Source organism: Planococcus citri, chromosome 3, assembly GCF_950023065.1.
Source record: "Planococcus citri chromosome 3, ihPlaCitr1.1, whole genome shotgun sequence".
NCBI lineage: Eukaryota > Metazoa > Arthropoda > Insecta > Hemiptera > Pseudococcidae > Planococcus > Planococcus citri.
The window spans coordinates 47,168,852-47,195,933 of NC_088679.1; the positions used below are offsets into that span (position 1 = coordinate 47,168,852).

Sequence of the window (27,082 nt, forward strand, 5' to 3'; positions counted from 1 at the left end):
GCGGTTGTTTTGGCAAGTGAAAGGGCAAGAAGGGAGGAAAATACGTCACCATTTTGACTCCACTCCTAAACAGCTCGCCTCCCGATTGGAGAAGAATAACGATTTGCAGATTGTAAAAAAAAAAAAATCAAAAAAAAAATTGTTATCAATCATATCAGTCAGTCATTCGGTCCCTTTTGGAATTTCCAACTTCAAAATTTTTGCACGTTTGTTACTGTGAATGGCTTATGAATGAAAAGTGAAAGATAAATGAATGTAATTTCGGCTTAACGTTCTAATTGGATAAAATGTTCCAATCCGCTAAAATGAATAAATACTTTCTACCACTCGTAAAACATTCTTTCCCAAGGATCAACCCTCAGGTAAACAATTTATAAGTGCATCAAAATTTCAATTTTGAATGTAATAATATGTGTCATGATCGTTCGGTGTACCCTACATTATTAAAATTCGTGTATGTTTCTTCAGAGTGTTGCTCACTACAGTATGTTGGATAAAATGCCCACCATCAGTGTTGAAGCCGAGCCCCTTATCATTGAAGACCGGCCCCTGAAAAATCAACAAATCAGTCGAGCCATGAAACATCACTTGGAAAAAGTTTCCGCCTGGCGTAAGACTTGAAATTTTTCTTTGCCGTATTTGTATTCTTGATAACGTTTTGTCATATCACTTTCTCATTTTAGAAAAATTCATGGACGAAGAAAAGCATAAATTTGAAGTTGGTAAAAGGCATTTAGCAAACATGATGGGAAAATCACCAGAAACGTTCACTCAGCAAGATATCAATGTGTGTATTATACTATCTGCTTAAAAGTTCATATTTTCATCGTTCAGCAATAAATATTCTTTTTGGTAATTTATAGGAAGCAATCGAATATTTGTTTCCTTGTGGGCTTTTCGTAAGAGGTGCTAGACCCATGATGAAACCACCTGAGAAAATTTATACTGGAACCAAAGAAGCTTCGTTTGATATATCGGGCAGACCCTTTCATCCGTTTTTTTATACCGGCTTTCCTAATTTATATCAGCATATGAGCGTATGTTTTACAACTTCCTTTGCTTCAAAATTATTTTTCGAATACGAATGGGTACTTACTGTATTTTTATCTTTCATTTCAGGATGCTGTGAAAGTTTTGAACAGTTTGAATGAATTCGAAGACAAAGTTATCACTGGTAAAGAAAATGGTGATATGTATTCTCCGATGTAAGGATCTTATTCCAAATTAATTTAATGAAAATTCTGAATTGATTAGTTAATTTTCAAAATTTCCATTAGCGATATGAAGCCCTTACGTTGGATTAATTATAAAGAAGCGATAAAAAAATTCCAGGAGGCCATTCCTCCCATTGAAGTCAGTATCTATAAACCAATTGACTAGTTATAGCAGATACTTCGGACGGACAAACTTCATTTTGATGAAAAATTTTTGCTTATTTTAGTACGGAAATTTCATCAATACGTTGACAGTTATGGCTGAACATCCTTATGCTTCGAAGTTCGCAGATTTCTTCTCCAATTATACTCACTATCTTTCAGTATCTACCAACCGAGTTCAAATTGATACGGTACGAGCATTTTGCTTAATTTTTTTTCAGCTCTACGCTAACAATTTCATAAATTAGTTATCTACGTGATATGTTCAATTATTTATTTCAGATTGAGGTTTTGGAAGATGGTAGAAAAAGAGTAGTGATTGACGGTAAAAGTGTGATTTACTCTTGTGATATTACTAAATTTATTCGTATATCTGTTAGTGTCATTTTTTTTCTCTTAGATATCCATAGAAGAACTTCTGTTGTCAGCGTCACCGCTTATTATCCTGGAACTGGACTGTTTTCGATCGATGGAAAAGATATCCATTATTTCCAAGATGTACAAGCAAAAGAAATGGTAACATGAAAAATTTACAATTTCTTCTTAATCTTTTTTTAAAAACTGTCATCGGTACGTAGTATTTTTGGGTATTCGAAGATTGCGCTATGATGTATGTGTATATTATGTACTTGACTTTGTATCAAGTGCTGATGCGAATTAAGTATTGTTTGAAAATTGCGAATTTTCATTATATTTTTTTGGATGTGTTTGAACAAAAACAACAATAATTACAAACAAATAATTCTCGAGAAATGACGAAAATGCACTTATAATGTTTGTTATTTTTGTTCAATTCGACGTAGCAATAACTTAATAAGAATAACAAATGCTCATGTTATCATATCATTGAAAGGGGGCTTTCGTTTTCTCAGATCGACTAAAGAAGAGTATTATTCTGTTGTTATACGTGCACAATGCTCATCCTTTTTCCTTTTGAAAAATGAATTGAAATAAATTTCTATGAAGAAGTTTTTAATGTACCTACATTCAAAGTTTTGGTGTTATTGATATGAAAAAATAAAACGCAAAATGATACCGAAATATTATGGAAATAATCGTATCGGTGTTTTACGTAGTTAGTTATACATTTTGTAGTTGAAAATGAAACTTATCCTTGACTACAGCCAATAACCTAATTTGGTTAGTAATTCACTTTTCGTTCATATCTGTTATTTCAACCCTTCGGCCCTTTTTATTTACCTCATTACTCGAATTGTAATCGTTATAATACGCCACCCATGCTGGGAAATATTTTCAAAGAAGCATCGTAATAAGTGAAGTAAGAAAAAGGTATTTCAACGCAAATATTGACCTTTAAAATGATTGTTATCGTGAGAATAACTCATTAATACTGACCCAAACGATACGATTTGCATCCGGAATGAGGAACGAACTCGTAATCATTTTTCTCGACCTCGATGGACTGCTGGAGTCGCCCGAAGAAGACCTTTTCGTTGTTTTAATACATAAATATTATAGAAGGAAATGTTGTGTGGTGTTGCTCGGGTGGTGATCGTAACGGTTATTATTATGATTTCCACCCCCGATACCGGTACCCGGCGATAAAAAAAAGTTATAAAACCATCAGGTCGTTAACCTAACCTAATTCGACAATACGACGGTTCTTTCTTATTTGATCGCGCAAAATTGACAGATTTTTGTGAAAATAATGCTAAACGATGTCGTTCGATGCGTTACTAAAGAATTAACGCTGTTCGGTTAACAATTATAAAATTTAAACGGCGCTGATTTTTCGGCGAGTTCCATAATGTAAATAAAAAGACTACACGTTAGGCGGAGCACCTATTCGTGCAAATATGTACGTTATCCGTGGACGATCAAGGGGTGTTCGTGACATTTCTTGCCGCTTTACGGAATGTAACATGCATTTTGTGATTTTTTCTGTCACCGACTTACTGCCGCAGTACGTACGAGACAAATAAATCTTTTTTAAAGGAAATTTTCCGCGAGTTGAAATATTCCTAAACACAGTTAGCGTGTTACAGAATATAGTACTTGTAGTATTTTTATACTCTACAGGTGAATTCCTTTTTTCTTTTTTCTTTTGGAATATAGGCTAGTAAAATTGGAAAACCTGTTTTTCAAAATGAACGTGAATTCGTTTCGTATCGATTTGATTCATGTTTTGAACCTGATCGAAAAATGAATACATCCGCGTGTTTTAGGTTAATATCAATTTTGAATGTTTCATTCTTATCATAAAATCATTCGATTAAGAAGGCATTTCTTTCAGATAGATTATTCTCTGTTCGTCGAATTCATATTTTCGTAAAGTTTCTCAAGAAAAGAAAAAAATTCAAAAATACTCTGGTTAACCGGTGATTTTAAAATGACTTGAAACCACCGCCAATCGATTTGGGAGCTTGAAAGCAGGATTCCTGTGCTTTCTTTTTCGATTTGATCGAATTTATACAGTGCATTTATGGTGTTAAACTTTCGACATTCATTTTAAAATTTCAAGTTTAATTTTCTAAAGGAATAAAAATGCAATATAATAATTTTTTTCCGAGCCAATTTTTTATGGAAGGAAGGGGAAAAAACGCAAAGTAACAGGATGTCTGGTCTCGGAAAAAAAATGAAAAAAAAATTATAGAATTTCGTTCGTCTTGAAAAGTTAGGAGATTGTCACAGAATCGCATAAAAATCGAGCAATTTCGACATAAAATGAATTCAAATTCACAATTACATAATTTATGCATCCTACCACGAATTTTGAGAATGTTTTCGTCCCTGTTTTACTTCATGTAGTCATAATATTACATATGTAGAATATCTGTCTATTACTATGTATCTATAAAAGTTCACCCCTTCTTATATGGTGTCTAACAGAAAATGAAAGTCATGCAAAAGTTTTAAATTTATGCAAAGTTACGCATTCACAAAAAAATTTCAGAAAATCAAAAAAAAAAAAAAACTCCAAGAAAATCGTGAAACGTTTGTAATCTGAATAGGTGAATCAGACATTGTTTGTCATTCTTGTTACCTATATAAATACCAATAAGTATTAAATTCTGAAACAGAAAATCAAAATAACTTGCCGAAAGTGTTGAGAATTACTACCTACAATAAAACATCATAGTTTCTCACTGAAATGAAAACTTTTCATATTTTATTGTTTACTAAAAATGACCACATTTTGTTCAGTGGGAATACCCACTTTATCAATGAAACTAGAAATTGTCATTTTTTGTTTAAAAATGTCGTGTTTTCTCACGAAAACGGAAAATTTTCAATTTTAAAATTAAAAAAAAAAATGATAGTCTATCCTTTCTCTCTTCCTCCCTCGCAAAAAATGAACACCACCTCACTAACAGTTTGATATTCGTTTTTTTTTTTCACCTAAAATATCTTTTCCTCCATTGTAATAAAATTAACTAGTTTTCATCAAATATTAATGGTAATTTTTTTCACCTAAAATTGTAAATTTTCACAAAAAATTGGAGAGGGTGGAGTAAAATGCAAAAATGTCTAAAATTTACATTTATTTAATTCCTTTTGACATAAATATGTTTTTTGCAAACTATAAGGGTCTGTTCAAAATTTGCACCAAAATTGTGAATAAATCCTGTCGAATTCCTGATATTATGTCAGTCAAACTTCAAAAATTTGGGAAAAAATTTATCAACTTCCAATTTTTAGAGTGTTGAGATTAAATATTTTATTTCCTCTGTTCTGTCTGACTTTTAACCTGAGAAAAATTGCAATGAATTCTAAATTTATATTATTAGGTACTTATGTCTGACTTTTAAAAACTGAAAAAATGACCCAACTCCTGAAATTTCTGGTTTCAATGAAGTAAATTTTTAGGTATTAAGTATAATTATTTTTGAAACAATTTTTTGTCTGACTTTCAAGGACATGAAGAAAAATTGCGATGAATTTTTGACATTATGTCAGACTTTTGCTTTACGCTTTCGGACAAACCCTCGGTGCAAAAAACACATCGATGTCAATTTCGTTTTCAAAACGGCAATGCAGTCGGTAGATGTTATTTTTGTTTTATTTCGTTGGTGTTCAAGTCGACCTTCGTTGCTAGTTTCAGGGCAAATACATATTTGCAAATTTTTTTTGCCAATTTCGCCGCACCTAAGTATTTGTGCCATCGACATCGTTGATACAAATTCCATAACCCACGTTTCAAAAATTGAAAAAAAAAAAAAAAAAGGAGAAATACTTGTTGGTCCTGATTGAACTTTTAAATAGGTATCTATTGCGGTTGGTTAGATGTATTCTTTGATTGGTTTTTCATATTGTACTTGTAATTATCTTGATACAATTTGACTGTCTTATGATTCTCGTGCTGTGTAGTATTGAAAACCAACTGCATTCGATATAAAATTCAGTAAAAGGGGGTAAACAACGCAATGACTCGATGTAAATACCTATACCGACTAGGTTGAAATCAGTTCTTGAAAAAATTAAGCAACAAAGCAGGGACCGCTTTATTCGATATTAACAGTGGCGTGTATTCGTTTACGGTGTACGTAGGTGGGAACACAAACTCCGGCGAACATTTAACAACCATCGGTCACGCAATCATCCTATTTGTTATTATCTTACCTGAAGAGGAAATAGGGAGTAAGAAAGATAGAGTACAATGTTCCATTTTCCCGGATAATTGTGTAAAGATTTTTTTTTTTTTTGAAAATGCTTGATACATTAAGACGTTTATATCGCCGAAAATGATCGTGTAGTTGGAAACTGGCGCAATTAAAAATTATCACAAAATTGTACATAACCTAGTCCTACTTCCGCTATCTTTTCATCGTATTTGGGAACCTTACGCGTAAATAAATTTATTGTAAAGACGGCCTTGAACTGTTGCGTTGGCTTTTATGTAGAATACGAGTAAATAGGTACTTATGTAGTTTATAAGGGTGAGTTTATTCAATTTGAACGAACATCGATGTTGAGTGATGGCCCATATCGACGGCAACTATGATCAAATTTCGACGCGATGTTTACATATTTCGAAGATGATGAATTATTTTAAGCATATTATTAAATTTGTCATCTGCAGCAATGTAACCTGACGGTGATGACCTGATGACCATTGAATTGATAATGATTCAGAGAAGTAAAAATACATCAAGCTCGTAAGATCAATGAGAAAAAATCCTATTGTGTGATTAATTTGCGGTTTATCCACCTTTCTGTGACGTTGGATGTTATTTCACGGTTTCTAAAATCTCCTAACACTCATCTGTACTACAGTTTTCAAGAATCCATCGTGGTCCTCTACCTTCATGTTTATGTTGTATCGCTTCTGTCAACTTTTATGGCTCGTATCGAAATGAAACTGTGAAAGCATCAAAATTACGATGGAGATAGAAAATTTTGTGACAATGTAGGTATGTGCACTATGCAGTACGAGTCATGATTCATCAATAATGATGCTGAAAGTGTGCAAAAAACCGCGGGGTTTCCCACATTCTACCGATGTTTCTATTGGTCCAGCGATGCTCAATGAACCGGTTACAAATGGAAGAACATTAGGTGACCTTGAACTTACTGCGGATGATGATGAGCCGCACCGATGTGGGCTAGAAAATGACTCACAATATGGAATATGCTCACGCTTTCATCAAGCGTTAGTGCATGGAAACGTGTATGAATTTATTTATACTGTATACAATGTTTTAATGTCAAATTTTGTTTCGGTCTTAGCGTCAGTGATTATAGAACATCGTCGATGCTCGTCGTTTTCACAATACCTCCATGTATATATGTGCGTTTTCTTGCCTGTACTACACGTAAAAATAATGAACCCCACTTTTTCCATTATAAATACCTGACGGTTGTCGACTTCTCGCGTGTTCCTTGGTATTCACTATTTAGTCTTCCTTCGTACGGCCGTTAATCGACGGATCAGAAAGTTGCCTTATTCGGGATATATTACGCGAAAAAACACGATCGTTTCGTTTTTTGTTTTTTTTTTTTGTTTTGTTTTACAATGTGAATTTTTATCAAAAAATCATAACTTTCAGGTATTTATGTCAATGATTTTTGTGATTGTAATTTGTCGTGCACTCATATGTAGCTTTTACGTCTACCTATGCGATTTTCGAGCGTGGCATTTAAGCTCGATGATTATTTTTATTATCGCGGAAATAACATTTAAGGATGTCAACCTTGCGTCGCCATCGTTTTTCCTACCTATACCGGCGAATTTTTCACTCGTGTGCAGGTTTATTTTATTGATTTAACGTCTAATATATCTGATAGAATTCGATGTTTGAGCTTATTTTCTTTTTTCGATCACGATTACTGTAAGGTATCATGGAAGCCGGAAGGGGTTTCGTACGTACATTAACTATATCAAGTATATAAGTTAGTTGAAATTTTATTAAATTTATATCCTATTGTTCAGAGGTCGTTCCTGGAAAAATGTTTTTTGTAAAACGTGAGCTTTTAAAGATGAAATATTAAATTTTTTGTTTCGTTTGAATATTTTTAAAATATTGCTTTCACGTGTTAATTTCATCATTGGCTTATCTATACCATTTGGTTATCATTATCAATTGCAAATCAATTAATTCAGCTGGAAAAAGTAATCAGGCTCTTGGAGCTATTGTAATTGAAGTTGATCGAGTGAAAAAATGAATTCCCAATATTTACCCATGATGTTTTTTTTTCAAGAATTTTAGTTTGAAAATTCCCTCGATTTCGTTAATAATTTGGCGAATATTTTACTTTTAATTGATGAACAAAGTTGGCGCTTTCGTTTTGATCTTTGATCTTGTTTGAGATAATGATTATATACTTGGATGTGTTTTTATCTTTAAATTACTTGTTATTTTATTTGCGAGTGGAATAATAAAATTTAACCAACGGTTCATCGAACGATTTAATTTAAAATTTCGTATGTTCAATCACAATTCGTAGAAAACTGTTTTCCCCTAGAAAAATATAAGCCCCTCAAACAAAAATTTGTAGGTAGGTTTCTGTCTTCATTTATTGACCAAGACAAAAGAAAATTCAGTCACGATTGGTTGTCCCTCGATATTCTTCTTAACGTCTTTGAAAAAACACGTTTTCTAAAGCTACTGTTTGCTACTACATAGAAAGGTGTACGGACTGGAAAATGGAAATCTTTATCGCTGGGTAAGGAAAATTTGAATATCAAATGTGGAAAATTTCGTCCTGCACCTTTGGTTTGGTTTTTATAGCACTAGTTTCGGAGCTTTTTGAACATGTCGTGTGTTCTGTAATAAAGATTTTTTCTCATTTAATCTCAAAAATATTTCCATGACCAATAGATTTTCCCTCGAAGGAAAACTGGCTTCAGTTTTTTTAAAAAGCATGTTCTTTCCAATGATCCAGGTGTCGTACGTTTTGAAGCCAGTGTTGGGCAGTGTGCTCGAAATTTTTTGAAGACACGTGCAAGAAAAAAAATCATGTTTTTTCAAGGAAACATATATTTTTTAGAAAATATTTTTGATGAATATGAGAGAAAAGTAAAGAAAGTTGAAAAATTCCGTCAAAGGGATGTGGTGTAAACTTTCCATCTTCAATTTCATCACAACTCATTCTAAAGCTTTTTCACGGGATTCCATTTTAAATTTTCCAACAAAAAATTGTTTTGAAGGATGTTGATAAAAATTATGACTAGAAAAATGGCATTTAAAATTTTTTTTGAGCATTTAACGAAGGTTAAAGCTTTGAAACTTATCGTAAAAATTTTGAAATGGAATAGGAGATGATAAGTTTTAAGTAATCAACTTTTTTTTTGTTTTAATAATAATTTTGCTTTTTTCACTCTTTTTAATTTTCCGAGAAAGTCGTTCCTTGCTTCATCTACACAAAACCCTTTTTGCAAAAAAATTTTCACAAGGGAACCTTGTAGCCCTTCACTCGTTAATCCTCCATTTTTGAATTAATTTTTCAAAATCATTATTATTATTACATAGTATTAAAATATTGTGATTCTGGAATGGCTCAAAAAATTTCAGCTACACATTCGAAAAATTCAAAGTCCAAAAAGCATGTCACATTGTTGATTACAATCACGTCTAGAATTTTCAAATAACTGTGTAAAATGACGAAATTTCCGAATGGGCTGCATTCATTCTGGAAGTCTTCTAGTCTTCTATTAAAATTAAGTACATTTTTAATCACGTTTCGAGACCTTTTTGCTTCCTTTCATACTTTCAATTTTTTTTTTTCATTTTGCTTTTTTTTTAAAAAAATAAGTGGGCCTATATCCTTACACCCTTCCTCTCCCGTATTAAATTTGAACTTCTGAACACGACAGTATGTAGTCCCAAATTTTTGATTAGAAGACTGAATTGTTTTTATGGTCTATCCTATGAGCCCTAATGCTACATGTAATTAAGTATATGTAAGGTATGTAGCAAATGAAAATGATTAAAATCGATAACTAAGTACTTAATCGAGAGACTTACTTGCCCCCTCAAAATTAAATTTTTTCAATATTATTGTGAATTATTTTTTGTTTGGTTGAGCCAAAGAGGGATTTTCTTGCGAATAATTTGGGTTTAATTAAGTGAATTTGTGTTATGATTAAGTTGGTTATTTGAATTCTTCAGATAAGAATTTTTCAAAATAAGTACCAAAAATTGATTGATGACCTTGGAAATATAAATCATAATAATTCCCATCTTTTTTTTTAATCTGCAAATTGTACTCATATTTCATAACCTCGAAAGTTCGATTGCCAACGATAATGCCACGCCAAAAATCGCATTCGTAGATTATTATCTACTATTTTTTTTACCGAGTGCACTCGATAATATTGTGTACCTCTCCAAGAATCTTATACTTAGACGATGATTTTCATTTCAGAATTTTCAACAATAATGGCCGAAAACGCCTTCAATCTTCACCCATAAGTTACTCCGAAGTGATATGAATGTCTTCGAATAATAGTTTTAAAATAAACCTGGTGAATATGCCGATCCGCGTCGAGTTCGCGAACCAGACGGCGAACATTATGTCGAGCACGTCGGAAATATCGCGTTCGGCTTCGTTGAACGTAGCGACAACGAAATCGAAACCAGTTCGGCCGTCTTTCAAATCAAAATGGAAAAGTTTCCGGACGCGAACGCATACTACGAAAAAATCGCCGGGCGATGCGGACGAGAAGACCCATCATCACAGCGACTCGCCCACGGAGGATTTCTTCTTCATGGAGAGTTTTTCCGATAACGGGTACGCTCACGACGAATTATCGGTGAAAATCTGCAAAGAATTTATTCGGCAGAGTTTACTAGATTCTGTACGTATGCTGAAGGGTAACGATAGTCTGCTAATCGAGATGGAGAATAATCGAGCGGACGCTATTGATCAGAAATGTTTCGAGAATTTGAGCGATTTGGAGCGAAATCACGTATTCTTATGGTCGGCTTTTATCACCCGAATCGATTACCTGGAGCTGCTGTACGAGTTAGGAGCAGATGTAACGTTCACGTTGCAACGCGAAGGCGGCTTTAACGCTCTGCATTTGAGCGCATTTAGCGGCTGCGTGAATTGCGTGAAATGGCTGATCAGCAAAGGATGCGATATTAACGCCATCAAAGATACGTATACGCCTCTGCATTACGCTGTGCTGGGGAATTCGCTATCCACGGCGCAGTTTTTGATCGGCCACGGATGCGTGATCGGAGAGACGGTGCTGCACGCTGCCGTTCATGCTAACGCCGTCGATTGCGTGCAATTTTTGATGAATATCGGCGTCAGTCTGACTTGCTGCGATCAGTACGGAATGACCGCTTTGCATTTAGCCGCCGATCGCGGCTTCTATCAGTGCCTGAAAGTGATGCTGGACTACAACAAGACGGACGTGGACGTGAAAACGAATCGACGCAAGGCGACCGCTCTGCATTTAGCTTCGGAGAGCGGATATCCGCGCTGCATACAGTTGCTCATCGACAAAGGCGCCGGCTTAAACGTGACCAACTACAAAGGACAGACGGCGTTGCATTTGGCGGCCCGAGCGCAGAGTTTGGAATGCGTGGAAATCCTGCTCAAGTCCGGCTCCGACGTGAATGCCAGAGACGTGGATAAACGTTCGCCGCTGCATGCGGCCGTATGCAAGCCGCAAATGGCGTTCCCAATCGTCGAGCTGCTGGTGCGACACGACGCCGACGTCAATTTCCCCGATCGTTATGGTTACTCGCCGTTGCACGTTGCCGCGCTGAACGAGCTGTCGCATTGCGTAGATTTCTTGATTAGTCGAGGCGCCAACGTCGGCGCTCGCACGAAAGGCGGAATGTCCGCGCTGAGCATTATAAACCGCAAAACGCCGACCAGCGTGAACGCTATCAAGAAAAAACTCGACGAATCGCTCTCGGTAACCGAACCCGAAGGCAACAATCGCGAATTACGACTGAAACTCGACTTCCGTTACATTCTGCAGAATTCCACGTGCGGCGAAATCGGATTCCTGCAAACGCTCGAGAAAGAAGGCCATCGAGAAATACTCGAGCATCCCCTCTGCATAGCCTTTCTGCACCTGAAATGGGAAAAAGTACGAACGTATTACTTCTTGAGACTGATTTTCTGCACCGTGTTCATCGTGCTGCTCAGCACGTACGTAATGACCGCCTTAGCCCACGACTGCTACAACGCTGCCAAAAATCTCACATCGATGCAGGACAACATCTGCAGAAATAACTCGTTCGTCGGCGATAAACTAATGGCGAATCCGGCCTTCATGGAATATGTTTGGTATCTGCTGGTGTTCTGCAACGCCATCGAATTAATACGCAAATTATACAGCACGCCGGGTTTCTCGTCGTTCAAACAATATTTCCTCAGCATATCGAATATGATCGAATGGCTAGTCATCGCCAGCGTGTTCGCCATTTCCTGCGTGTACACCGGACAAACGTATACGTGGCAAAATCACGTCGGCGCGTTCGCCGTGCTCTCCGGATGGTCCATATTGATGATAATGATCGGCCAATTACCGTTATTCGGCACCTACATCGCTATGTATACCAAAGTACAAAAAGAATTCGCCAAGCTACTGCTGGCCTACTCCTGCCTGCTGATCGGATTCACCATCAGTTTCTGCGTCGTATTCCCCACCGAAGAAGCGTTCAGCAGCCCCCTAATCGCACTAGTCAAAGTGTTAGCCATGATGACCGGCGAATTAGATTTGAATAGTTTGCTGCTCGATCCGGTCAACACGAATAAAGCTCATTTACTCAAATTAAGCGCTTACGTTACCTTCGTACTGTTCCTATTCTTCGTTACGGTCGTACTGATCAATTTACTCGTCGGTATCGCCGTACACGATATCGAAGGCCTGCACAAAACCGCCGGCTTATCCAAACTAGTCCGACAAACCGAACTTATTTATTTCCTAGAACTAGCCCTGTTTCACGGATACCTGCCTAAAAGGATAATGAACTGGTTAAAATTGGCCATCTTCGTGTCTCCTCAAGCGTACCGCGTTGTGCTCTACGTCAGACCTCTGAATCCGCGCGAAAAAAGACTACCTCGAGATGTGATGGAAAATGCCCTCAATGTAGCCAGACAACGGAAAAAGGCGTATTGCACAATACGCAGCAGTAACTCGGAAATCATCAAACAGAAAGAGGATTACGGAAGCTTGGCCGCTGAAATACGCGAACTGAAAGAAATGGTGAAAATGTTGATGGAAAACTCGGCGAGAAAATCGTAGTTGACGCGTATTCTATCTAATCGTTCGCTTACCGTATCAATATTTTAAAAATGTAGTGTTTTAAAAAAGAAACGTTTTAATTAATTAACTACCTATTCAATTTGTTCGAACGAAGACTAAGCGGAATATTTTTTTTCGTAGCTGTTACTCGTACCTACATACTACCTATCGCTAAATATTAGTTACCTATCTAAAACGGTTATTTTACGTAGTTTGCAAGATAATTCAGTGTATATCAGCGCAGATCAGCGATAGAAATTCCAGTTGCGGCGTTTTGTTTACTTATATATCAACGTGGTAAGATTTGATTTAACGTTTTATTTATCAAACCAACACGTATTTTTTTTTCTTATTTGTACATTAAAATCGAGTAGTTGATTAGACGTAACTAAATCCACGTATTTTTTGCTGATGAATGTAGCGTTGCGAATGTTTCTGTGAAAAAAAGAAAATCGTTCTTAAAAATACAAAGAAATGCAAGTACCTAATTAAATTCAAACGATTTTGATTATCAAAATATGTACTTTACTGATTTTAAGCTACCGTCTGAAAAAAATTAGCAATGGGAGCACTTGGGGGTTAATTACAAAAAATAGATGGATATTTCGAGAACTTGATGACCTCTTTGTAAAAATCGATATGCCACACTTACCACATTTTATTAATTTTTTGAACTTGAAAAAAAAATTGATGGTGGGCATAGGACTGGAGAGCATTGAGGGGTCGTATTTTTAAAAAATGAGTAGATACTCGAACTCCGTGCTTTTCGATAAAACTTTCCAAATCGCTGTACCGTGTGGTTCTTAATTTTTTGGTATTTTAACCATAGTGGAGAGGGGAGGGTTTGATAGAAAAAATGAACCATTCAAACACAACGCCAGCCAGGACTCGTTTTGAAAATTCGTTTGCTAACAAAGAGAAGTGAAAAAGTATTTTGACTACAGATCATCATAAAAAGTTGAGCTTTTACTCCGACTAATCGGTTAAATTCCGAAACAGATGAAAATAATGCCAGGAATCTAAAAGTGCATGGGCTATTCATTGTATGAAAATTTTATACTCCGTGGATTGCCCACCCCCCTCCCCACACATTACATTCAAGTAAAGTCAATTTCACAAAATTGACGAAACTTCACAAAATATTGTGGATTAGAAGTACCTACCTATACTAAATAAGTAGGTGTCAGAGTTTTCTAAATGCATAGTTCTGTTATTATTTGAATCATTAAAAAATCATTTAACAGCGTTTTAAGTATGTTCCATGAAATACGATTTCTTTGAAAATAATGTAGGTATGCATAATGGATGAGAATTGAACGAGCGAGAATATTATATTAAAAACATACCAACTATTACCAATAACGTTTCCAAAGTATCTAAATTGACAAGAAGTTTTTCATTGTTGTTTGTACAAGCATATTATAATTGTCCGTCAAATTGTTGTTTAAAGCACAAATGTTTTGACTTGACTTGGAAAATTATTAACTATTGGTACGATATTTTCGTTAGATTCAAGAATATCCTTATTCAAAAGGATCTACTTGTAATCATTATTAAACGTCATTGCATGTTTACCTACTGTATGTCAAGCAAATCGTGACAGGGATATTCAATTTTTCTTTGATTCTAGTACAGTGGGCCCCGCTTATTATGGTCGCATTTGTCCGAGGCAAATTGATTTTAATAAGCGGGTGATTTTATAAAGCTAACTTTTGAAAAAACACAATTTTCACATAAAAAAATTTACTACAACTTCACAATGTATACATGCATACTAAAAAGATGGATTAAAATTACGATAGGTACTCGCGAATTCGCGATTTAGGTACATAACATATCTATTTTTCAAATTTTCAAATGTTTAGATCTTTTTCCTTTTATCATCACTTGAGAGAAAGTTGTTAGAAATCAAAATTTAAAAATAAGAGAATAATAAGTGAAAAATTCCAAAAATTTTTATTTAAAGTATGAAAAAACAAGCCATTTTCCCAAAAATACCTCAATATTTTCACAAAATGATTCTGCTAAGCGGGGAGTTTGATTGCATTAAACGAGTGATTTTCTGTGTAATTAGGTACAAAAAATCGGGACCAAGCCATTTGATTGCATTAAACGGGGGATTTTATTAAGCGGATCCACAATAAGCGGGGCCCACTGTAGTTTAAAGCTGAGGTATTTGCGAGGTAAGGGAGCTGTTCAGTGTTTACTAGATGTACTCACACCCCCTAACTTTTTTTTTTGAAAAATTTAATTGTAAAAGACACCTTTTGATTTTATGGTCAGGGTATTGTCTAATTAAAGAAATTCCAGTAAATTAATCACTTTTGAAATTGGTTCAGGGGTTCGCAACCCATTTTCAAATTCCGCAATCGTTTCGTAAAAAATAAAAAAAATTAATACAGATATTACAACATTATTAATTAATCACTTTTGTTCTACATCTTTTAAACAAATTTTTAGTCACAGTAAATTCTGAGTTGAGTTATCTAATTCGTCTCATCTGTGCTATGAAGTAGAAAAAAAAGTTATTATGGTGAATACAAAAATGATTTTTTTAATGCTTCATAACTTTTGTTTGAATTTTTTTGGTTTTTTCATTTTTTGTTTGAACCGGTTCAGGAGATTATTGATTTTCATTAAAACATTTTTGATTCGCTTTATTGAAACAGAAGTCAGAATAGCCCCTCTTTATTTTTTCATTAAATTTTTTTTTCCACTCCTGGTTTTACATCTCTTTAAGAAATCTAAAAACTGTTTGAAGTTGAACTATTTCGCTGTAATCCACTAAACTTGATAGAAAATTAAGGACATCCGTGTAGGGAGGGACTTTTAAAATACACCGTATATACCTTGTTGCCTTTACACGAAACGAAAGCTAAAGCGAATTATTTATATAATAAAGGTCAGTGGAACTTTTAAAACGGCATTTCCTCTATTTTCTAACTACGATAATTTGAAACTATTGATTGTTAGCTTATGAAGAAGAATAAAGGTACCTACATTTTATTTTAGGAAACATTCGCGCATTGTTTGTATAATCAAACATTTGCCAAGCTCATCCCCTATAAAAAGTAATTGATGTACGAAATTCGGTCAAGCTGCGTTCATTACGACAAAATTTAAAGCTTATTTTGATTCTTAATTTTAGGAAAAGAAAAAAAAACCTCGTCGTTTCCTGCTGAGTACATAGTTAGACGCCATTCAGCGTCTCGTGTTTTAAAAAATATGAGCAAATTTTTTGGCAGCTGGATAATTATCTTCATCGATGTTGTCTGATTGCCAATGTAAACTTTGATGGCTAATTTTGTGTATGATTAGTAGCGACAACAATTGTTTAAGAATTTTTTTTTTTTTTTTTTCGTATAAGTAGCTATTAACTATTAAGCGTCAGGAGGAGGTGGTTTCATTGAAAAAAACAAAAATATACTCGGATCAAGGATAAGAAAGAATGTCTATAAATAGTGGCCATTATAGGGAGATAATTAGGTGCGATGGATGAATCTACTTGGTGTCCAATCGTACTATCATCTGCTATTCTTTGGGTTTAGAACAGCTTTGGTACAAGAAACAAAAAACTTTTTACAAATGGTCTGTTGTGGTATTTGAAGGGGCTAAAAAAATTGAAAATTTTTCATAAAGCTCAACTATTGGTGAATAGAAGAAATTTAATTCAACTCATTCGGTTTTTTATATCAGTTTAATACCTAGTATTACTCAAATCCGAAACACCCTGTATGTATAATTAATGAAATCTGTTGTTACCTAGCTTTTTTTCAAATTTGCGGTTTGGTCTCATGAATACAATTGTGGTCAAGTGGATGATTTTTTTAAACACAACATTTTACCTAAAATTATATTGGGTAATTCATCTATAGGTTTAATCCATCGTGTTCAGATTTTTAAACATAATTTACAATTTTTAATAGGTACCTATATCACTTATATGTAATTGGTTGAGTGATTTCCATAAGCATTGTTAGTTGTTATAGGTGATTAAAAATTGAATAAAAAAACGTGAAATTTGAAAATAATTTCAAGAAAAATACTGCAATAAAAATGTTTTACGTGAAAATGCCACGAGTAGACATTTGCAGTCAAATCAAAAATAATTTTACATTTCAAGATATCCTTGAATGTATAGGCAGCTAGGTAGTAGGTATAGGTACATAAATTTTTGAAGTCCATCAAGTTCTGAGAAATTGAAATTTTGGGCTTTATTTAAAGTTTAGTTTTAGAAATTGAACTTGAAATCGTATTGAAGTGGATTGAAGCATTGTATTTTTAAAATGAGCATTTTTGCAATGTAAGGTAGCACTCTTCCTACAAAGGAAGCAAAATTGAAAGCATGAATATGACGTAGTATTTTAATCCCTTCTACACTCCTAACACCTTCTCCTACGTAGTGAAAACCTAAAAATATATCTTACGTTCCCAAATATCAAAATAATTGGAAATTTTATGCAACTCAAGTCCCTGAATTCCATGATTCACAAAACTTTTTCAATTCTGTGAATAATTTGGGAGCTTGTGGAATATATTTTAAAACTAAGATCTCCGTTCATTTTCGAGCTAGTGACCCAAAAAATTTTCAGGAACTTTTTTATCAATCATTGGAATGAATTCTCTCTGCAAAACTGGTCAAAATTCGCATTAAGTTATGCTTTCTTCAGTTTCACTCTAGTTATCAGAAATGATTGTTATTTTCAAATTTCCGAATGAACCTGAGTATTTTTGTTTTCCCTAATTTCAATGGCAGCAAGTTGACCTTTCGTAAATCTGACCATAATACTATTTAGACTTTGAAACTTGAAGGGTTGAAAAGTTTTACCAGAAGTTCTAGTTGAAGGTGAAATCGCTGAACAAGAAAGTTTCATACGTAGGTACATACAAACATGCGATTCTAATGACGTAATGAGCATAGGCATAGGATCGCCTAAATTATTTACCCTTAAAATAATCATCCTACAAAACTGGTGTTTTTTTTTTTTAAACGAAAACTATCGCGACAAGGTAAAGGTTATTAGTGTACGAGTATAAACATGAACTTTCACTACGGATTTCATAATTTTGAAAAATTTTCTCGCCAGAGTTGAAGGATATTCTGAGAGTTTTGAGCGACGCTACGAATTTTTAATAGTTTTCCGATTTCATGTTCGAAAATGCATATACAGGATAACGTTTTTCCGCTCTAGAAAACGAAGGCATCTTTAATTAAATGAATTTTAAAATAGAATTTCGTCATGAACTTTAAAGCTCGGCCTTGTGTTTATATTATATGTAATTTGATGATAAATTTTCGTGCGTCTAAATAGCAAATTACAGTTTGACAGAAATATTATTTGTTTGCATTTATTTAATTTGGCTGTGTTTGCCAAGCGGTTAAGTTGTTTTCCAAAAGGAGGACGCTGGCTATTTAGGTATTTTTCCTGTTCGACTTGATCGTATTGTGCGATTCCGAACGATGACCGTCGTGTTGACTTTTTGTTTCCGTTTTATGGCGTTAGGTTATTTTGCATGATTCGAGAACGAGGAGGGGCGGATAGGTGTTGGACGAATTTTTTTTTAATCAGTTAGTAGGGTTCCAGGAAGTGATCTGTGTGATCTCTGAAGCGTGCAATTTGGGTTTGAAGTGAAGCCGCCGTGATTTGTATACTATTTAAGTGTATTTATGTAGGTACTAGGTGTGTGTATAGGTAATACCTATCGAATTGTTAAACCAACCAATGCGTATAGGTATATGGGTATTATGTAGCTGTATTGTTCGTGCTGCGGTTTCATTATATGAATAAGGGAAAATCCCCCGTTGATATAAGTGATAATGACTTGGTCATAATACTATAATTAATGCTATTTATTTCGACTTTAGAATCATTCGTCGATGATTGTTTCGTTTAATTTGTTTTATTGCTGTTTCTATTCCAATGATAAACGGATATATGATTCGAATACCATCTGAGATTTTGCACAAGCACACGGAATTTATTAATTGTTTCTTTACTGGGAAAATAAAGTGCAACTTCATTTTCTTTCTCGCTGATCAGTGATCACTCGATAGTAAAAAATATTCTTTCCATTGTGAAGTAAACGATTTTCAACGATTTAGAGTCATTTCCCTCTTTTTGTTGGAGCAATGAACTTTGAAATTCGTCGAGAATCCTTGCACCATCCTCAGTTGAATGAACTGTTTGAAAACGTGATTTAGGTACTATCTCAAAGAAAAGAAAATATTTGACATAATAATAATGTTTTTGGAAGAATCTGATATCAGTGTTTCAATTTTAATGGACCGAATTACTATTTCTATTAAAAGCTGATAACTTTATATTTTCACCGCTCAATGAATTATGACGAAATTATGAAATCATAATTCAGTTACAATCTGTTTGATTATTGTCTTTCAAAATCTAGTAACGTTTTGGTAAAAATTCATCAAACTATACCTACGAATAGGTACCTACTTACTTTAGATAATCTATTTTATAACTTCTTTAACATTTCAAAAAATTGTCTCCAATTAATCATCAATTCCAATTAATTGTTTTTTCCAAATTAATTTCACGTAGGTTCTGTTAAAAATTGAAATACTGACACAGTGTGTGAAGTGCAGTATGATCTTGATCCGGTAACCTAACGAATCGTACAAAATATCTGACTTTCGAAATTAATTACGTATGAACGTTTTCAGAGTCCTGTTCATTTAGCGATGTAGGTAATCGCATTATTCTTGAATGTTTAAAAAGTACGTTCACTCTCTCTCATAATATAAGTATGAGTTGTGTTTAACTTATACGCATAATACATGTAATGTACAGTGTACTTCGTACAAACCGGATATTTGGGAAATTCCTTTGTCAAGTTATCGCTTGTAGTGGGCTTTTCAAAAGTTATCGTGTAGGATATAACGATGATAAGTATGTACATATAAAAATATGAACCAAGTATGAAGGTCAAAATATTTGTCTCTACAATAAGTTGTAAGAATGCAAAATAAGTACATTTATGTATGTACATCTTGTATGCATTTTTCAAAATGATAATATGTTATACTTAGGGGAGAGGGAGGACGTTTTGGACAAGTGGATGTTTTGGACAGTTGCTGGTTTGACGACTTGGTTTGATTTTTTTTGACGGGGTTTTCACTATTATGTGGCCCGGTTGTATCACAACTGATATTTGACAACATTTATCAGATACCAACTCGTGTGATAAAAATATTTCAGCTTTTGTTTTAAAGTGCTGTTTTTGGAAAAAATTTTCATCTCACATTTTGAGCTCCTGAAAAATAACCGTGAGGAATTTTGTCAAGAGCCCAAGTAAAATTAAATCTCTAATTCCTTCTCGTCAATAATCACTAATTACCTTTTCGTGAAAAGCTGATACTTTTTTCCCACAGCCAGTTTAAGTAGAAATGGCATAGTGGGGATGTTTTGGACACTGCAATGAATTCGTGTTAATTTGTTATGTTTGGGTGTAAGAATGCCTCAGTTTTATCCGACAAATCCAGGAAAGACTTTTAATGAGTCTGGAATGATAAATGCTAATCAAGAACGATTTGAAGTTGCCTCCTGAAAATATGTCGATTCGAGCTGGCCAGCACTGGCTGAAAAATACGGCATAAAAAAGTCGACTCTTCAACATTGGCTCACTAATATTAAAAACAATCCGAGTTAACTGAAATTGTGTGAAATTGTGGACAAGATACTGACAATTGTTTCTAATGGATTGAAATTTGGGATTTCCAAAAATAAACATTCAAAAAAACGTCTTTTCTCAGCATGTCCAAAACATCCCACTACTGTCCAACACATCCACCCAAAATGGTGTTTTTTCAAAGTCCAGTGGTTTGTTCAATTTGGAACTTAAAAAATGTTTGAGTAGGTCAAAATGTGCGCGTTGAGATCCTCTTTAAAATAAGACCAACCCTACCTTTATTTCCAGGTGTTTCCTATCGCTCGCAATTTCAAATCAAAGAAAAGTGTCCAAAACATCCTCCATCTCCCCTATAATACAAATAATAAAACTCGTGTATGAACCTTGTTCTACCTACTTGATGGAATCGCACGACAGAATCAAACTGAACAAAAAATGATGTTAATTTTTGGCCGATACCACCTACAAAAAAAGTGCATAAAACAGTAAAATCATAATTTCCAAGTTGAATCGTCAAGTATCAAAAAGTCACATTCTAATCACAAGTCGATTTTTCTCAAGGTTGTGCGCGATTTCGAGTGTGCGCATTCGAAAGGGTATTTTTTTGGCTCAAAAAAGTGCTCAATACGAATACAACCTTACTTTTTGACCCGACCACTTCCAAGGCCCCAGCGCCTTCTACATTTGAGTCAAAATCTGAAAATACAGTTCTACTTAATTTTTCAAAACCATCTGCAAAGTTTAAATACATATGTACATTTTACCTATTTATTTAATTGAAAATTTCAAGTTATGATTTTTTGCTGCTATGGTCGGTTTACTTGTGCATCCTGTACTGAAAGTCTCTCCCATAGATGGTGATCCTCGTCCAGAAAGAGGGGGTTGAGACCTTTCCAAAATGAGGTTTTTTGCATTTTCCTTCAAAAGTATGGCTTTTACAAGGGAAATGACCATGAACAAAATGACTCTTCAATTCAAGTTGAAAAAAGTAAATTTGGAGAATTTGACCAAAATTATATCGTGAAAGGTGCGGTAATTGAAGTATTTCAACGCCATGAGCACGAATAAAATGGAATGTATTTTTTCTAAAACAGAATTTTTATTAGTCAGAATGTGCAAACAAACGATAAAAATTGATTATGTTCTGGCTATTTCAGTAAAGAGCATTAAAAATGAAGAACGACCACCGTAAAAATAACTTAGAATGTTTTTTCTACGTGAATTTGCCCTGTACATACATATAATATTCAATTTTAGCGAATTCGACCTATTTTTAATTTTTGTCGCTAATCTGCAATTTTTAAGTGTTGCATAAAACTCTTATTTTGAAACAAAAAATTTGGTAGAATTTCCCAAACTTGTCTTTTTTAATTGAAATTGAATAGTCCTCAACATTCAAGGATGTTTATCTACGTAACAATTCATCTTACGCATGAAAAGTGATAAGAACCTTCTTTTGTTGCAAATTTTATGTAGATCAATTTGATTCAATACAGGTTCCCTTTTAGGAGCCTTAGTTTTGGAGAAAAATTAGGGTATTTTTTGAAGTTGATAATTGATTGATACTTTAGTTCGTATTGAAACTTCGTGTTAGGAAAGTTCCTGTTGGAATAATAGGTGAAAAAATTATACTGACGAGGAGCCAAGTATTTTAGTAAAATAATTAAATTTTAAAAAGGGGGAAATTTTTTGTATCGGTTAACGTCTATAAATCCACAATCTGTTGAAACATTCACGTATAAACTTACACGTCATCGCTGAGGAACTTGAATACTGCTGGTACGTTAAAGTGGTCATCTATTATTCGCCGTTGGCCAAGTACACCTACATCGAGACCTCGTTTTTTTCCTTTTCTTTTTCTTTTCCTCCTACCTTTTTTTTTTTTATTATTATTATTATTATTACAAAGCAACGGCGACGCGGGTATAAATACGTCTTCGAAGTGTCAAACATTTTAATATCTCGGCCAGACACCCGAAACGAGAATTACACGAATCGATTGTAAAAATTCGCCAATTACCTTTATTTCTTTATAACATTTGGAAATTGGAAAAAAAAATGAACTGCACCACGCCCAAACGTGAAAACTGACCTACTTATTTTTATTTTCATTATTTGTTTGCAAATTAGAAATGAAATAAAAAACGAAATCAACTTTATAGAGAGGAAAAAAAAGTAAAGAAAGTGAAGGAAAGTAAATCAATCGTATCCGCCCCGTGGTATCTGATTTTTCGAATTACAGGCGTGTTTGACTAATATTAACGGCACCCCTTCACGTTTTTTTACGAGCTTTAATCCATTCACATGTATGTATTCGGGTAAAAAGGTTTTATTCAGGTTTAAGCATCAGTCGGATTTATTGCCATAAGGTAATTGGAAAAGGCTTAAATAGCACGTTTACGTTAGAAATGCATGTTCTCCTGGTACCTACCTACCTATATATTGAAAACAAATCGCTCTGTCCTAAATTGTGTTCTAATTTTTGTCGCATTATCATAATTTCGTCGAAATCGATACCGAATTTCGCAAAATATCGCTTTTTGTTTCGAAATCGCTCAGCAAAAAGTGAAGAAAACGTGATTCGTTTTAAACTTTGCCTTTAAAATGTATACCTAAATTTTCCATTCGCTATTATACTTTGACTTAGTGCCATTACTAAAATACCTACGTCAAGACTTTTTTCTTCTTCGTGATCGCAGTTTAATTTATATATATTTTTTTTACGATAAAATCAACCTCGAATATTTTTGGTTCTGTTCAAAAATTAGGTCGAAGGGTCTGAAAATTGAAAAATCGATTTGGAATAAAGGATAGAGTGTAAAAAATCGTCGAAATCGGTTTAAAAATTTCATGATTTTTTTTGAGCTAAGAGTTGGCTCAATTTCTTAAATCCGCCTACTCGTTAAATATGTACGAAAATTAGGTAGGTACTTATGCCTTATTGCGTTATTGCTGATGAGTATAGCTATCTGTGTTCTTTAACGAGCTATGTACATTAAGTCGTGTCTTTTTCAAAAGTATACATTATTTGAATTTTGAAATAGGCCTGTAGATTATAATGACATAATATGTACCTACCTGAGGGTAATTGACTGACCGATTACTCGATTATTTATTTTAGACGATTTTGAAAGAATAGAATGGTTGCGGTACGGAATGAGTACGGGGTAAAATGAGAGTCATTGTCAACCCCTTCGAAAGATCGAACATAATGGCTAGAAATCGGGGGGGGGGGGATGAAAACTGACGAAATTATGCTTACAAGTATCATTATCTTTTTCTAGTTTCTCTTCCGAGTGATTACTTTTGATCGTTTTAGGGGTCATAAAATCGTCTTGATTAATTGATCATTTCGATCAAATTTTGGTTTTTTAGCGAATGGTGGCACAATCGCGATGATGAATACACTTTTTTCGTAAAGTCTGCTGGAAAATACTTTTCGAGAAAATTCTCATTATTAAAACCATTGTTAATAAGTATGTACCTAGTTTTTTTTGTGTGAAATATTACCGATGATAATTATTTTATGCTTCATTTACTTTCTGGAAAATACCCGGAGAAAAAAACATATTTTTCATGTCTTTCCCTCCCAAAAAAAAAGCTTAAAGAAGTCAATCAATGAAGTTGAGTTTTCTAATTTTTTCTTAAAATAATTATTTCAGAATCAAAACCTTCATTAAGAAAAAGAAATTTCTCATGATGTGAATTTTTATGCTTTAACTTTCAATTCTGTTTCCATGAGTTCGTTTTATTCGTAGGACCCTTAGATTGAAGTGCCCATGTTTTATATCAAATTTCAAATTTGGCCTAAAAATCCCCCCCCCAAATTGTTTTCAAGCTTGTATTTGATTTGTCTGGCTAAGAAAGGCGTGAAAAATCAAATCTTCTAATTCGATCAAGAAATGATGAAAATAATAGGCAGTAAAAGTTGAGAATTTCCAATCCAAAAATAGTCCAAAAAATCACGCTTTTCTCTTATTTGGGTATACTTTTTATTCAGTTACCTACCTATGTTGGTTGTTTGGCAAAAAATTAGATTTTTTGTCAAATTTTCTATCAGTCAGGGGGAGAAAAGTACAGTTGGTACAATTGATACATTTTCAGAGTACCTATATTTTAAAAAAAAGTGAATGGAGGAGGGGGTCAAGAAAATGTTGCGAATTTTTACTCTTCATCTAAACTTATCAAAATTGGTCGAACAAACTAATCATTTTATTCTCTAATGCCCTAGATCATCATCGTGTAGATAATTTCTCTTTTTAATAATGAATATTGAAGTTTTCAGAATTGATATTTACCTACGTATTTTCATAAAATGGGCGTACAATTTCGAGGAAAGAAAATTTGACCACTAATCGTGCATCCTACGTCAATCGTCCACTCCATGTAATCGCTTTTAGGTTATTTAATCTACGAAGGTACCTTTACCCACACTAATGAATGACGAATATTTGAGGACAGGCAAACATTATAATAAACCTTGGACAAAACTACCCGTGTATTCATATCGTAAAAATACGAGTAGATGTATTTATATTAATAATATTGTGCGATTTTGAACCGGTTTCACGGAACATACATGTTAATTAAAATACTTCCAATCTTCGAGTACCTATTTACCTACCACATAAATGATAACTTTTATGCACCCGACGATAGCGTCACTTGACGTAAAATTTTCCATGTAATGTCTACGATGTACTTTTTTCATTTCATTAATGAAATTTTCATTTTTTTTATTTTTCCCAGGTATTGTTTCCATTAATATTTTCCAAAATGTTGAAGAAAGTTGACATAGAGGCTCGCGTCACCACATTTAGCGGAGATATGGCGGTTGCCGGCGGTATTCGATATGGAATATCTCGATGTATAGCTAATTTCGTAGACCAAGATATGAAAGATAAAATGAAACTAGGTAGGTTTCGATAGGTAGAGTAGAGAAAAAAAGGTACCTAATCGAACGGTCATTTTGAAAAGAGCCGAAAATGAAAATTTGTTAAAACTCGTTCGTTAACGACGTCCAGCTCGGTTGACATTTTAAAATAGGTCACAATAACTACTTCTAAGAATGAAGGATTGTTATTAGCTTGAATTATATACAGGGTCTTGTACCTTTTGCGAATTATGTATTGATTTGGTTGCACAATATTTTAAATTTATTTCCTCCAGTGTACCTAGGTGAATAGGTATTAGGTAGTACTGTTTTATATTTGAGTACCTAGTAAAGAGAGGGTTGAAATATTAGAACAGGCGGGAAAGAAACTAGACGAAGAAAGGCTGAAGGTGGACGCGGAAGTAATTGATCGAAGCATGGTTTTTATCGAATGGATTCATTAGTGTGGACGTGACACGTCCTTGAAATTCATGCGTAAAAATGTGGAATTTCGGGCTTGCATAGTGTACTGTACAGTGTACAACCACCTTATATGTGGGCTGTATTTAACATTTTAAAAATACCTTCTTAAATATATGTTTCATTATTGTAAGAAAATCATTATTATGAAGATCCGTTATGCTTACTTATGGTGGAATTTTGTTTCAGCCGGGCTTCTGCTACTTGACAAAAGAACAAAAGAAAGGAAAAAACCTGGACAATGGGGAGCCAGAAGGAAATTCACGTGGAAAAAGCGTTAATCTGTTATTATTGTTGTTTGCATTTGAAACGTAATTAATAAATTTTTTCATAAATGTTTTATCAATATTGTAACATTTTTTTTGAACATATCGTCCCAATGGAAAATTTCTTACTATTTAATTTGAATACCTATCGAATACAAATTAAAACCGACTTGAAATATATTTTGAATATTTATGAGAAGTTCATAGAAAAACTATTTGATTGGGCGCAAAACAGGAAAAATAAAAACATTGCGGCGAGATGTAACTATCGAGGAAGTTTCCAAAATATTTGAGTTTTTTTTTTTTTTTTTTTTTTCAAACACAATGAAATGTAAGTACGTATTTTATCGGAAAGGTACTTTTTTTTTATACAAATAAAATATTTAGTTGATTGTTAGTATTGACTGTTGACTAATTTTATTTCGCCTTACAGAAGCAACTATCGAGAACTTATTCAAGTTGTTCTTGAACGCTTTTGATTGGTTTTAATTTTTTTATTCTGAGTCGCAGGAATTAAAACAGTTTCGCATTCCGCACCAGTCAAAAAAACTGTTTTCTTGGAATTATGATTTTTAAATCGAATTTAGTTGCTTTTTCCTTTTTTTTTTTTTAGGAGAGGGATATAAAAAGAGCGATGAAGAAATTTATTTCATCATTTCTGTTTCTGAATTCTCAATATGTATTTTGTTTTATTTGGAATACCTGTCTCATTAGAATGAGAAATGATCGTATACCCACCTAAATCATTAATTCAAGTAAGTAAATA

General features: G+C 33.9%; 2 protein-coding genes across 2 annotated transcripts; both read left to right on the top strand.

Moving 5' to 3' along the window:
* Window positions 1–122: 122 nt before the first annotated feature.
* mRpS9 (mitochondrial ribosomal protein S9) lies at window positions 123–26,392 on the top strand. Its single transcript, XM_065356399.1, has 11 exons — window positions 123–362; window positions 469–610; window positions 684–787; window positions 864–1,037; window positions 1,120–1,205; window positions 1,278–1,353; window positions 1,442–1,567; window positions 1,659–1,701; window positions 1,777–1,892; window positions 25,447–25,612; window positions 26,240–26,392. Exons 1-11 carry the CDS (start codon window positions 288–290, stop codon window positions 26,329–26,331), a joined length of 1,200 nt encoding a protein of 399 aa, XP_065212471.1. The 5' UTR covers window positions 123–287; the 3' UTR covers window positions 26,332–26,392.
* LOC135840052 (transient receptor potential channel pyrexia-like) lies at window positions 6,958–13,135 on the top strand. The gene is made up of 2 exons (XM_065356371.1): window positions 6,958–7,384; window positions 10,203–13,135. The coding sequence occupies exon 2, from the start codon at window positions 10,270–10,272 to the stop codon at window positions 13,045–13,047; it is 2,778 nt and encodes a 925-aa protein (XP_065212443.1). The 5' UTR covers window positions 6,958–7,384; window positions 10,203–10,269; the 3' UTR covers window positions 13,048–13,135.
* Window positions 26,393–27,082: the final 690 nt, after the last annotated feature.

Bases quoted from the DNA above. Each gene is read 5' to 3' on its own strand.
- mRpS9 (XM_065356399.1), top strand. From the start codon at position 288: ATGTTCCAATCCGCTAAAATGAATAAATACTTTCTACCACTCGTAAAA. The intron at 1,354-1,441 runs GTCAGTATCTAT...TGCTTATTTTAG, and splicing joins AGGCCATTCCTCCCATTGAA to TACGGAAATTTCATCAATAC. The intron at 1,702-1,776 runs GTAAAAGTGTGA...TTTTTCTCTTAG, and splicing joins AAAAAGAGTAGTGATTGACG to ATATCCATAGAAGAACTTCT.
- LOC135840052 (XM_065356371.1), top strand. From the start codon at position 10,270: ATGTCTTCGAATAATAGTTTTAAAATAAACCTGGTGAATATGCCGATC.